The following is a 14,624-nucleotide window of genomic DNA, read 5'->3' on the forward strand; positions in this document are numbered from 1 at the left end:
ATTAATCCATAAAGACGCATTGGAGAACACTCACTACCCAAAGCAACATGAAGGCTTCAAACAACCCATAATGCAACACTCTAACACATGGTACTTGCTCTTTTCAAGCAAAATATCTGCTGTGATTGAACTCAAAACTTTTTAGACCGGAAATATAAGACATCTTTATACAATCAAAGGTTTGGAATAAAGAATATTCAGAATATTGTAGGAAGAGAACTCTCAACATCTGTGTCTCAGTTTTAAAACGGTAGGAAACGGTCGATCATAGCAGGTGCAGCGGACCCAAGGTTGTGTGTCATTAGTAAATATGTTTTTCTCAGAGCACTGTTTTCTTTGCTCGCTCTTTATTCGTTTTTACTGTAGAAGGTTTCTTCAGTGTGAGAATAAGAATCTTTAAACTCGTATGTTGAACCCTGAGTGCAGGCGGGAGGTGTGATGTGCGGAGGCACCGAGAACTGTGGCTGCCAGCAAAAGAGAAACCATTTATAAGGACTTTGCTCCAGACTCCCACTGAAAATGACAAGAAGCATTTCCCAGGAGAAGTTCTTCTCCCCCCCCCCCAATGAACCACCTGCTGAAATGATTTCACTCGATCATTTGTCTGCCTCCTCTGTATTTCTCCTCTCTCCGTCTTTGCTGTCTCTCTCTGTTCCTTCTGCTCTGTCCGCTGTGAGTCCTCGTCCCATTCTGATGTGAAGCTCTGCAGGGGAAATGCAGCGGGAAGTTATTTTATGTTAACGCTTACTTGCATTTGTGCAGATCTTTTACCAATGAGCAAAATCAAGAATCATTTTATACATTGCAAAATACAGAGCTGCTCTGCTGGCAGGAGGGGAAGCTACAGGACAGTTCTGTGTTCATGGGAGAGTGTGAGCTGTTGTTCAGTCAACAAACGTAAAAGAAGAGATTTATACACATAGTTTACCATGAAACTTTTCACAGATCAGGAAGAAAAGGTTAATTTTGTGTATTAAACGTGAAAATAATCATTTGATAATAGCAGGGGCATACAAAAGGCACAACAGTAGACTGTAGATTAGGACACAAGCCGGCGTGGGGAGTTGGAATCTTTCCCAGCAAACGTGTTCCTCAGTTCTTAGAAGAACTGAAAATAGCCTCATGTGCACAGAGCTTCAATAAGCCAGATAACAAGAGCAGTCATTATAAGCAGTTCTACACCTGCCTGTAGAAAGAAGCTCAGATGATTCAGTTTTGTTCTATCCCTGCAGGGATTCTGTGTGGAAGTTCAAATTGTCCAAAGGTGCAGTTGCCTTTTTGCCGCAGTTTGAACCACGATGTTTTAACGGATGGTCCTCTGTTCAAATAACTGATGGTCCTCTGTTCAAGTGCAGAGGCAGAGAAGGTCACATGCTAAACTCTGGTAACTGCAGGAGATAGTTCATTTCTCCACAGCCAGTTTGTCTGACTCCCAGCTCCGTCACCGACTCTGTCGCAGTGACCGTTTAGTCACATTCAGTTAGTCACCGCGGCCTAAGCTCACTCAGCTGGAGACCAGGAGACGGTCAATCCGAGGATATTTCCAGGCTCAATACTTCACACTCAGCTCTTGCCGTCTGCGCGTAGCGCGGTTCTGTCTAGACCAAGTCATCCCAGCCGGGCTGAGCGGGGAGGAGACGCTGATGAATCCTGACAAGGCCTGTAGGCTGCTCCTTTCATGAGCTCGCCGCTGTGAAGACAATCTGATCACCTTTCATCTGACTGTAATTAACTGGCTCCCTGGAATTGGAAGAAAAATGCTCCTTGGTTCTAATCTTTGAACCACCTTTTGAAAGCGCCGTGTCCTCGGGGCTGGAGAAGAAGAGAAATCATGTCGAGACTTTTCCTGTGACTAAGTCCGATTGTTCGGCGCTGTGACTCCGCCGAGCTGTGGGGCGGCTCTGGTGTGAGAGAGGGAAATGAGTTAAGTGTGAACTCTTTGCCACCGAGTGTTGCCCCCTTAAATTCCCTCATTTAACTCATCTGTCACGGAGCCTCCGAGTCAAATCGTCGGGCTCACAGTCCAACTGCTAAACTGCCTGAGTCTTCGCTCTGCATGACTTGACACCGAACAGGACGGATATAAAAGCGTGGATCGCACTGTTTCGGAGTCGTTTATAAAAATAGTCTGCGCGTGTCGAAAGGTTGAAGGTTCGGAGCCACTCACAAAGAATAATTGTCATTTGAAGCAATTACAAGTTGTGAGATGCTTGTGTAGAACTGAAAAAAAGTTACTTCTTTGATTGGTTTAGTGACGAAACAGACTTGTTGCAGTTGTTCTTGAAAGATACTTCACTTTTTGATGCTGATGTGATGTGAGAACAGGTTGTTGTGATAGTTATACATTTGATTTCTTAACACCGAGGGACATCTTACAATCCATCAAATACAAACGCAAGAATAATGAAAGTAAAAACCAAACGTCAAAATCCATTCAGAGGCACAGAAACCTCCCAAAATGTAAAGACACAGTACATTTAGGGGTAAAGACACAACCCTCCTCCCCCTGCAGAGCCAGACAGGTTCACTCTGACGCCTTCACCAGCTACAACAGTTCTGTCAGGTCGCACAATCCCAGTAGCAGGAGGGCGTGGACGTTTTTGCAGTGGCTGGAGCTGCAGAGAGAGAGTGAGGCAGAGGTGCTGCGCTCGACTCACATGCCGACTCAACCTCCGATAGCACCGACAGATTCCAATTGCAAACGTCCATAATAGGCCCCGAGGGGGTTTCGCCTTCCTGCCACAAACGATTGCTGAGCCTTACGAGAGTCTAGAGGGGAAGAATCCTCCAAACCCCGGCTCCCTAATTAGAAAATGTAAGTGTTAGCAACAGTAGTCATATAATTTAGTTTGTGCAGTACCTCTTAGATAACTAGGGGGGGTTCATGCCTTTCTGTGTATTGATTACAAACAAACCCCACAACTAATTAATATGAACTTGTAATATGTTCAACATGGACCATTACTGTTAAATGACACTTCGGTGGATGCTGCTTATATCTCCTCTCTGGTTTCACAAAGAGCTGATGGAGATTTTAACTGTTTCTGAGTATGAGCAGCTGAGCCTCACGAGGAATCTGTGATATGATGAAGACGACTCGCTGTGTGTAATGAAGATACAGGCACGGCACACACGTCTGATTTACTGTCAGTGATCAGGGGAAACTGCCGCCTGTGACATGCACACACGTTGCCATAGTTACTAAATGATCTTGTATTGTTTGTGGAACACCTGTGGTAAAGTGGTTTAGATGCAGGACAGATTCTGTGATAACAACATAATTGATTTGGGGCTTTTGTTGAATGTCATCTTGTCATTTCTTTCTATTTTATTGTATTGGAAAGATTTTTCTTGACTTTTGACTTCTATAAACTTACAGATGTATTATCTCATTTATATTTTTATAAATATATATTTTTGTGACTAACGACTCTCAACTGCAGTGTAAAGTTCTTTATTGCCCTATTTTCCAAAGTTCCAACTTTTATTTGATTGTGCAAGTTAAGATAACTTATATTTCTTTCCGCTTGATTAATATACTGTTTGCATTGGAAGCTGTAGATGATATAGAATTCATATAAATCAAATTTCCCCTTGATATCAAATAAATTCCAGGCTGATAAAACCCTGGTTCGGTGGAGCGAGCTGCAGACGTGACGATGAATAATTGATTTCCTGTTGGCAGTTGTCGAGAAGTGTTTAAAAAGTGAGCGTTTTGTGGGGAATCGGATGTAATCACAGCGTAAACGTGATTAGTGTGGTCATTTAATTCCTGCAGCTTTAACCACATTACAAACACGACTATACTCTGTGGCTGATGCCTCTCCACCTGCGGTAATCTGAAGAGTCACTAAGTCACTGGAGGCCGATTACAGCGGTAATGCGCGGCGTGATGGATAGCAGGGGATGTTCAGCTGTAGCTTTTTTTTCTTATGGATTTACAGAAAGCAATTAAATTTACACGGCATGTAAGACTTCTCTGGTAGGTGGTTGCGGTTCGAGGGGAACCGGGAGAGCGTCCATCAATCCTGCCTGACAGCTACTCACTCTTCTTAAGTGAACTCTGACACCAGAATAAGCTCCACAGCCGACACTTGAGTGGAAGTTTGAGCTGATCCTCCTGCGAGAGGAGAGACAGATGAATTTTAATATTTTGTTTTTGCAGCGGAGGAAGATCGGAGAGTAAATTCTGCAGCTGCGGTCACCTGCAGTGATGCAAGCGTTCCAAACATCACGAGGCAGGATTCGAAGCCGTCGGTGTGTTTTTATTTACAGACACGAGCAGACTTTAGTTTTGCATAACCCTGAGTGAAGCTGGTCAGATTGTGCACATGTTGTTTTGATTAGCCCGAGCGTTGAATGAGATGGGATAGAGACACTCGGGGACTGATTAGAGCTGCCAGCCTCAGTGTCTCATCTCTGCAGGGGGAGCCTGAAGAGTTTTCTAATGGGCTGAAGAGTTTGGGTCAGTGGAGCTTCATGAGTGCAGAAGGATATTTGCAATCCGCACTTATAATACAGCCTCTACTCCTGCTGTCACGATATCCTGTGCCTAAATAATCAGTGAGCTGAACTAACACTTTATGATACGCAGCAAGTAACTTGTAGAAAGGTTAAAGGCGTCTTTTGACTCACTGTAGTTTATATTTTCATGTTTGTTTTTTAAATTTGAAGATGCACATTCATACTTTCCTGGTTCAGTTGTAAAAAGAGTGTTTCAGTGAATGTTAAATATCAATAATCAATGTCATGTTTTGGGATTAATCTATCAAATAGTGACTTCTAACAGGTAAAATCCATGGTAGAGGCTATTTCAGACTGAAACACAAGCAGCATACTTTTATTTAGTATTTATTGTTAATAAATGATGCATCATTGAGTCTGACAGGGTCGTACTGACGTTAACAAGTTATCAGTTGTGTCGTCATCATCAAATCTGATCTGCCGTGTGCATTATAAGCCGATAAAGTCAAAGTTGCTGCGCACCATTAGATTGTAGTTCCTCTATTGGACACTATATCTAAATGGTTTCGTGTCACATCACCATTGTTGTGTGTCTTCTCAGACTTTGTCCAGTGTCAGAGTGAATTCTCTCTGGTATGTTGCACCTTCCTCCAGCTGCTATCTCTCTGCCCCCCCCCCACCAACCTTGGGAAGAGGGAACCGATAAATATGTGAGGAATTTGGACTGTTTGTCTTCGTCTGACATCACTTTACTGTGTCATGTGGATAAAAGAGGCCAAACAATAAGACAAGAGAAGAAGAAACCAAACCAGACCTTACAGTTGGAAGTAGATTTGTGTTGTTTACACGGGTGTTGCCCCTGAGCTGTGAGACTCTGACTGCTGCTGTGATTCCTCTTATCGACTTGACTGTTGACTTGTTGTTGAACTTTGTGCTGCTTTGTTCAGATAAGAGGGTTGTTGGTTTTTTTTTTTTATCACAAAACTCCAACGACAGCCCATTTTATTTCTATTCAAGAAAGACAGCAGGATGTAGAGACGAGCATTTGTCTCTTCACTTCATATCTCTATTTGACTCCCACTCTCGCTAATCAGTTTGCTATTCACCATCGGACAATGTTTGCGACGAGCAGAAGCTTCGCTAGAAGACGATAAAACAAGATGATGGAGGCAGAACGGAGGCAGTTGGACCGCGTCGTCCTTCTCTGTTGATAGATAATGTCGACTTTATCGCCACCTACTGGCCTGGTAGGCTTGTTTGAGTGTTTGTGGTCGTTTTTTTGTGTTTTCATCTGGCGACATTTTGTAAAACGAAGAAGATTATTTGGAAAAGGGAGGTGAAAATTGTTATCGTAGTAGTAGCAGACAATAGGCCTCAATCCACCCTGAACAGCTCTTTGCCTTACAGGTGGTGAACTCAACGGGATATTAATTAATCAATCAATTAATCAATTAGTAAGGTGATAAACAACTGCAGGTGCAACTATCAGATGCAGCAGAATCATCCAGTCCTTCTCCCTTTGGTGATTTAATGGGCCCTTTTGACTGAGAGGAGACTTGGGTCATATCAGAGCACCTGGATCCTCTAAATGCTTTTGGGATCCATCGGAGGGAATTCACAAAGAACAAGATAATTTCATCTCTTACGCTCGTTCCTCTCTGCCGCTGTTAACTCAGGATAAATGGATGGTGATGAATGGGGATTCTGCAGTGTTTTTGACAGACATATGCAGATAATGACGAGCTGATTATCTTTGTGCAGAGTAAATGAGAGCAGATTTGTTTTCATTTGCACATCCTGCCGGGTCGGGGGAAAGGAAACTTCACCTCCCTCATTATTTTGTGTCTTTTGTTGCAGATAAATGGGCAGGACAGAAAGTTCAGCTGTCCTTGAGATATAATCATGTGTAAATGAAAACGACAATCTGTGTCTGTAGGCGACAGGTTTCCATTACCGGACCGTGTCGGTGCGATTAATAATCCACTGTAATAGTTAGAGATGTCAGTGGTGCGTGTTTGTCATGATCAGATAATGAACGCTGACACTTGATGTTCCCGTCTCCACAGAGTGAGCTGACGTGAATCCTTGAGAGGACAAGTCTCCCCGACAGGAGACAAGATGGCGTCCAACAACACCCTGCGCAGCTACTCCATCATCCCATGTTTCATCTTTGTAGAGGTGAGAGACTCTGGGTGTGTGTGTGTTTGAGTGATAATCGGCTCTCCTCTGTTTAAAGTAGAAAATTCATGCATATGTGCATTTTAATCCTGGTTTTGGGAATGATACATAATGAGTTTGTATGTATGTGTGTGTGTGTGTGTGTGTGTGTGACAGCGAGAGACAATTTAACTGTTAGCAAATTACCTCTTGTGGTAAATTATACACAGCTAACCAGAGCGTAAAGTGTTGGACTGAATTGTGTGTGTGTGTGTGTGTGTGTGTGTGTGTGTGTGTGTGTGTGTGTGTGTGTGTGTGTGTGTGTGTGTGTGTGTGTGTGTGTGTGTGTGTGTGTGTGTGTGTGTGTGTGTGTGTGTGTGTGTGTGTGTGTGTGTGTGTGTGTGTGTGTCGTGCCGCTCCCTCATACTCCATATTTAATTACCATGTCAGCTGAAAGTCCTTAATCAGAGAGAAGTCTCTGGACGCGCTGCCTCAGCCTCTCAGATGAGCTCGCTCTCACTGTCTCTCTCTGCCGCTGCCTTTATCTCTCTTCTTCTTCTTCTCCTTCTCCTTCTTCACTGACCTTTTGTGTCTCGCTCATATCGTCCGCCAACCATCCGTGACGAGAGTTTTACGTCACCGTGATTTTGACTGTTGCACATGTGATCATTTCCACTTTGGCTCATGGTGTTTTTGCAGCAGCCTCAGTGGATATTGTTGTTTACTACATTATTTCTTATGTAAGAGTCACATCACTGCTCTGCACTGTTGTTTTACACGTGACACGTCAACTCAAGAGCCCCCCACCCCCCCCTCCCAACTTATTGATTGGTCAGATTTTAATAATTTAAATGGTTGGTTGATGACAGATGGCAACAGCCACCAGATTATTTCTTTTTAAATTGATTTAAAACTTTTCTGTTCTTTGATTTCCATCGCTCTATTTTCACGTACTCCCCGTCTTCTTCCTCCAGTTCTCAGAGGCATTCTCTCCATCTCCATCTCCCTCTCCCTCCCTCCCTCCCTCTGCCTGTCCCTGTTTTCTCTCCCCCTCTTTCATGTCTCTGTCACATCCTCACATTTCTCTCACGCCTCTTCCTCACTCCGTCTTCTCCTCTTTCTCACGGTGTCCCTGAGGCTCTTCCTCCCTTTCCACCTCCTATCACTCCATCGTGTTGCCCCTCACTCTTCCCCTGTTTCTTTGTTTCTTCCTCTTCCTCTTTTATCTCCCTTTCTGTTACTCACCCTGCCCTGTCACGAACAGAGCGCTGTCACGTGACTGAAACGCAGCGCCCCGATTGGAGCAGCTCGGCCCTGTTAGTTCAGCGCCAGAGGCAAGTCTCACAGGGAGGATGTTTATCTATGGTGATTTGTTTATTAAGTCACGTAACTTGTTGCCTTTTCCCCTTCGTACGTTACTTAACCTCTGGAGCTTCATCTGTTGTTTGTGGGAGTGACTGTGGGATGGAAAACAGGACTGTGGGAAGAGAGGGGATTAAAATAAGAATAGGACGAGAGAACTGGGAGTGAGAGCAGCAGAGAAGGTGGGACACAAGATAGGATGGGGAGGATGAAGTCAGTAAACCAGGAGGGGAGGGAACAGTGAGAAAATGAAGGCAGAGGTGTAAGGATGAGAAGGAGGAACGAGAAGAGAACTGAAATGTTCTTCTCCCTGTGTGAGATGATGTATTACACAAACCAGGCTTTCATTAATCTAACTATGACCACTTCCACTTTTCAGGTGTTGTGTCCAAAAATAGTATCATCACCTGAGCCAGGCTGTAAATAAAATAATCTCCTTATCTTCTCAAAATTACGTCTTTAAACCTCATATGTATTCAATTTTTGTATTCCCATTTACCAGTATGTTGTAATAAGGTTCGAGGACGTCATTAATTTAACAAGAAAAAAGAAAAAGCTTTTCCCACAGGAACAGTTTCTTTTTGATGTTGCTCCCTCACTCTTCTCTGCTGCACTGATGCAATGTGATTTTTTTTTTTTTTTTTCTTGGGGGGGAATTTAACAAGCGGCGTTTTTTTGGGGGAATCAATCACGTGTTCAATTTATTTTTGGAACAGCAAACACACGCAGCCCAATTAAAGCAGCCACAGTTTCGATAGGAAACGTGGCTGAACATCACACATGCTCTGAATCATTTTATCATAACGTAATGTGATATTATATTGTTTTGAATATGGTCCTTATGTCCCCACAAGTCTAGTTCCTGGTTTACAAAAGCTGCATCACCAGTGAGATGAGTTTAATCAGATTTTCTCACCTTTTCTCCCTCTGCAGTTCAGTTAAACATGAGTAAAGGTTATTACTCATGATGCTTGGTCTAGTTACAGTGTTGGTCCAATCAGAGACGATGGATTTCTAAGAGAAATGGAAAAGCGATGGAGTAAAATGCACAAAATACACAAAGCTTTGGGGTTTGAGCAGCACATCCAGTAGCTAAGACAGAAAGAGGCAGTGGAGACGATACAGCTGATGTTAGATGACTGCTGCAGCATTAAACCTGCAGACTACATAAACATGGTGTATCCACCTCTAAATGACAAGCAGTAAGCCTCTAATTCCAGCCTGGTGTACCTGCGTGATTAGTATGCCACGTGCACATCATTAAAAAAAGAACAGGCGTGTAAACATGGGGGTCGTCCCAGAAGAAAAAGCACAAAAGCTTTAGAAAATCTGGCCTCAGCTTTAAGACGGACCTCACACAGCCTGGAAACCCTGAATGGCACAAGATGCTGCACTTAACATATTAATGAGCCTGGATGAAGAGACAAGCTGTCTTTGATATAACTGGGAGTTTTTTTATTTTATTTTATTTAAGCCTATTTAATATGGTGGTTTGTAAGTATTATTATTATTATTATTAGCCTGTGAGTGGAGCAGATCACGTGACTGAGTAAAATTTACCTCAGCTGTTACAGTTACATTGTTCATTGTTTATACGGTCAAAAATATATGTTTTCTAAACTTTGCATTATTAAAATGCTCAATGAGTTTCTTCTTTTTTAATCATATACATGTAATTTATTTTTGTAACCTCCATCATAATGAATTTAAAAGGGAAAACAAGATTGACAATAAAGTAATAAATTATATAAATAATAATAATAAGCGTACAGTCACATGCACTTTGCCTTATCGCACTTCTATTAAATCAAAATTAAATTATCAAGAGTTAGCCCGATGCTAAATGTGATAACGTGCGTGGGTTGGTGGTGTTGGAGCTGGGGCTGCTCCCATTGGACCCCCTTGTTAAAAAAAACATAGATCCCCTACTGCTTATAAGTCATTCAAATGCATCCTCTTCTCTTTTTTTACCCAAAATGCACCAGGAAATGCGGCCTGTTATAGCCGAACAGAGGCAGACGGCCGTACCCACAACGCCTCGCCAGATAAAAGAGGAGAAATGCGCCCTCCAAGGAGGAGACATAATGGCGCGCTGCAGAAACTTTGTGTAACCATTTTACGACAGACACTCGTCTCAGTCGGCCCTTCACACAGCTAATGCAGCATGACGCCGGCTGTGAAGTGAATATAATAGAGCCGCGAGTTTGGAGGCTTGTCCAGGTGTAGAACTGTCACAGAAGAGTCAGAGCGTGGAGATGCCTCCGGGGATTAGACTGCACCTCTTCTTTCTCCAGTAGAAGAAATGAAATATTTGAAATATTTGAGCTCTGTAAAGATCTAGAGGAGAGAATGTGCGTCGTGTAGAGAAGAAATGATCCAGAACTCGCGTCTTAATCTGTTGAACCAGCTCAGTAGTTTTTTGCAGTACCCTTAAAGCAACACTGTGTAGCTTTAACTGAACAACAGCGCCCTCTGCAGCCACATGTGGGTGTGACCATCCCGTTATGACCTAAGCTCCGAAGTAAAACAATCTCTAAAAACCGAAGCGTTGTTTAAAGACGACCGCCTAAAACCTGAGGGTTTTCTGAAGAGATGACATGAGACTTACCAACATTTACAAAAACCTTTATTTGTCAGCCTCTGACGCAAATAGAGACACAAATGCGTCTCATCGGCCTCTAAAGGGAGAACCCCCCCGACGTCGGACCTGGTCCTAATGAGTGACGTGGTTGTCAGTGATACAAATCCACCATTAGAATAATTTAAAAGTTTCCTCACTGAAAATCTGCGTTAAAAACAAACGTTTTTCACTGATCTACAGTTCATCATCACTCTTGCTAACTATCTGTCAGTTCCATTCTTGCACAGAGACGTTCAGGCTGAGTGGGAATGAAAGAGGAAACACTCTCCTTATTCCAAGTCATCAAACCATCCAACTCATTTTCAAGCTGCTATTCTCAGGTGAAAAAGAGTTGATTTAAATTCGGAGGCTGCTGCAGAATGAAGGCTTGTGAATTACCAGAAACTGTGATTGCTCCTGTAAATTAGTTTCTTCTGTCATTTTGATTATTTCAAATGCAAATAGGATGAAGATCAAATTAAATGAAATCCCAGTAATAGTTGTGCACGTGTACAAGCCTCTAGTGTTTATGTCTGATCCCTCTCCAGGTGTCTCCATCTAAACGTGACATCCTGAGGTGTTATGTGTTATTTTCATATATTTAGAGGAGACCTATGAATAAATTGGTAACAGGATTAACCTGCTTGAACTTGTTTGTGGAACAACATGAAAACACGAACGTCTTTTCGATGTAGAGTGTGGACAAGCTGCTTAAAGATGGAGGAGCAGGAGGATTTCAGTGTGAGGGGCTTTACTTCGTTGCAGTTAGTTAGGATTGTAACCGTGATGTGTTTAGGTGCAGTAAGAATGTTGGTTCCTCATATCAGTGGTTGTTTGTGCTGCACAGCAGGATTCCTGTGTGTCAGGAGACAGCAGAAAATACTGCTAACTAAGAGTTGGCATAGAAACAAATACACAGACACACACATACACACACTCTACCTGGAATTCTCCACTCCACCATCTGTTCCTGGACTAGATCTGCCAACATTTCTCTCCTCTTCTCATTTGCTCTCTTGCCTTCACAGTCTGAATCCCATCAGCCATGTTGTTCTGTCTGGTTCACACCCTCCCTCCATGTTATCTGCTTATTTTGCACTAAAGAAAAGTTCATTCTGTTTAGTTATAATTGCTCAGACATGATGCATCAAGTACCCATGATTATATTTTACTTCTTTTCTCTGAGTCATAAAGAGGTCAGTGTGGTGTCGAGGGACTAAAAGTGCTCGAACTGCTTTTTACACCAGCTCGAGGCTTTTAGCACAAAACCAACAGCTGAGAGCTTTACTTTGAAAAGTTGCTTCTTCAAAACCACAGAAGAATCATCAGTTAAAGTAAAACCTGTTTGCTCTAATGGGCAAGATTCAACTATGATTTTCATCTGACTGATGCTTCACTTTGACGCTTCAGGACAGAACATGTAGACTCGTATCCATAGATCTGCAGAACATCTTGTTTAATGGTGTCAGCTGAACTTAAACTGAGGAACCTGACATTTCTCTAGTCAGTAATACTTTGTGCAATACAAATACGTATTTATGATATTTCCTCACGCTACTTTTTGCTGGTGAAACACTTGATTGTACTGACATTCAATCATTGTCTCAAATGTAAATAATGTGTTGTCCCCAGAATTCATTTGATTTGCTTTATAAGTCGACAGCGACAACTGTCTTGAATGTTTCCACAGTCTGAGATGCAGCTTGTGAAGTGTTGGCGATGTTAACGTGTAGATTCTTGGTGGTAGTTTTGTGGCTCTGCGGCAGACGACCAACCAAGTGGAAATGTTTAAATAAAAATGTGGTTCAAAAGCTCTTTCTGCTATTTGAACCCTGGATCGTCACTAGAAGTAGACGAGGCTGCTTTGTTAGAGCTTAAAGTTGTTGTCACTAATATTTAGTCATTAAGCAAACGGTGATTAATGATGCTGGGTTACATGTGGGATGTTGTGTCTCGCGTATAACAAACAAAATGAAGTACATATACACCACTTTTATCTATCCACTACCTTTAAAACATCATCTAGTGTACTACTTATTTTTTTTTAAGTCTGCAGAATATGTTTGAATCAACCTTGTGTCAGAAAATGTCACTTTTTCTTAATAAAAAACTGTCAAGTCAGGATTTGTCATCCTATAAAGAAACACTGACTCTTTTGCAGTGGCACAGTGACACCTGGTGTTGGACAGAGGTATTACACAGGGCTCTGTGAACCACATACTCCTGACATTGATGTAACAATCTGATGCTTATTAATTCCTTTAGAATGAATAAAGCTTCTTATTATTCTCTTCTTTCTCTCGTTTCTCAAAGAGGGAAAATTCTCTGTCACCGCTCTCTCAACTTATCCCCGATGTGACTCATGTTTAAATGCTTTAGCCTGACTAAGACCTCATATTTCTTCCACTTCCGAGGGGCATTTAGAGGCCTGTCTTTTCTTTGGCAGTCACCGACGCATTAAAATATGAAAACATCTCATCTCATTTCCTTTTTTTTTTTTTTTTTACGTTGATATAAAACCCCAGCTCAGCGCCAGAAGGTTGGTTATAGACTCAAAGTATTATTGGCACATTAGAGGCTGAATGATATGCAGATGATTTTCAGAGCCCCCCCCCCCCCCCCCCCCCCCCTTCGTCCCATCAAAAAGCCTTGCTGAGCAATGTCTCACATTTTCTATTCCGGCGTTGGTTCGTCATCAGTGACTAAAGATACCATATACAGGAAAAAAATAGCCTGCAGCCAGCTCTGGAAAGAGAGTGAAAGGAGGCCAGAGACAAAAGATTATGTTTGAGGGATAAAAGCATGAGAGGGTGAGGGAGGAAAGGAGGTGGTAAGTGATGGTGGTGGTGCTTCGTCGGTGGTGGTGGGTGCTCGTACACAACCAGGGCTAGGATGAGAGAAAGAGAGAAAGAAAAAGAGAGATAGAGGAGGGAAAGAGATGTGGTTTTGGAGGATTTATGCGGTTGTTGTTCTTGTATTCGAACCTGTCAGACACTTCACAGCTGACAGCGGAGCGCAGTGATGTTCAGGGATCAGCCGCAAAAACGGCTCGCTTCGGAAAACCCACTTTTTAACCACCTGAAACGGAATCACCGGATCTCCCACTAACCACTCTCCTTCCTCCCCTCCTCCCCTCGCTCCACGATGTTCTTCTTCCAGCTCGTCATCATGTCCGGCACGGTGTTGTTGGCCTACTACATGGAGTGCACGGACCTGTTCAGCGTGCACGTGCAGGGCTTCTTCTGCAACGACGCGGAGCTGATGAAGCCGTACCCCGGCACAGAGGAGTCCAGCTTCGTCCCCCCACTCATCCTGTACTGTGTGGTGGCCGCCGCTCCCACCGCTGTAGTGAGTAACACACTTTTCTTATTTCTCAGCCGTGTGTAAACAGAAGTGATACAGATGTGGCACGTGTGGTTGTTCAGGTTGTTTCCAACGCAGAAACCACATGTTCGCTGCTTCTCACACCTGAAATCTCTTTTTTGCTTCTTTTATAAACTAGAACCAGCAAATGTAACTATATGAGAAAAACCCCTTGGTCACAATAGTCCTCATTTACGCACAATATACACTAGTGCAGTGTCCCTTCTGTGTGCTGGTTGCAGCTTTTCTTTCTCAAACTGTAAAAGTGATCCTGATCCTGAAGCCGCTGCTGCACAAAGAGTTGTTCACCTGTTTATTCAAAGTTTAGTGAAGCTCGACTCGGCTCAAAGAAGCTGAACTGGAGAATCAGTTGTCACGCTGATGAGTTCCAGCCCCTGCTGCTACAGAGTCGCCTGTTTATTCCAAATTTATTAATATTGAACCAAATATTGACCAAATTCGATCCTGCACTTCTCTGTGCCATTAAAAATACACACATCTATTGTGAAGCCGAAAAGATGAATGGTTCTTGAGATATGTAGAGAAAAAACCCAGGTGTAACTTGAAGGACACTCAGTGGAGCTCATACCTCCCAGAAAGAAAAACATTAATGGATCCACTCTTCAAGTTGAATCCACACCACAATTTAAAGTGTTAC

At 42.8% G+C, this 14,624-nt stretch overlaps 1 protein-coding gene across 2 annotated transcripts in view; it reads left to right on the plus strand.

Moving 5' to 3' along the window:
• The window catches only part of plppr1 (phospholipid phosphatase related 1), a 36,889-nt gene that overhangs the window by 6,398 nt on the left and 15,867 nt on the right, over positions 1 to 14,624 (plus strand). For both annotated transcript variants that reach the window (XM_034602619.1, XM_034602618.1), the window contains exons 2-3: positions 6,531 to 6,642; positions 13,763 to 13,951. In XM_034602619.1, the coding sequence (XP_034458510.1) occupies positions 6,583 to 6,642; positions 13,763 to 13,951 (249 nt within the window). In that variant the 5' untranslated portion in view covers positions 6,531 to 6,582. The remainder of the gene's footprint in view (positions 1 to 6,530; positions 6,643 to 13,762; positions 13,952 to 14,624) is intronic.

Source organism: Hippoglossus hippoglossus, chromosome 12 (assembly GCF_009819705.1).
Source record: "Hippoglossus hippoglossus isolate fHipHip1 chromosome 12, fHipHip1.pri, whole genome shotgun sequence".
Lineage (NCBI taxonomy): Eukaryota > Metazoa > Chordata > Actinopteri > Pleuronectiformes > Pleuronectidae > Hippoglossus > Hippoglossus hippoglossus.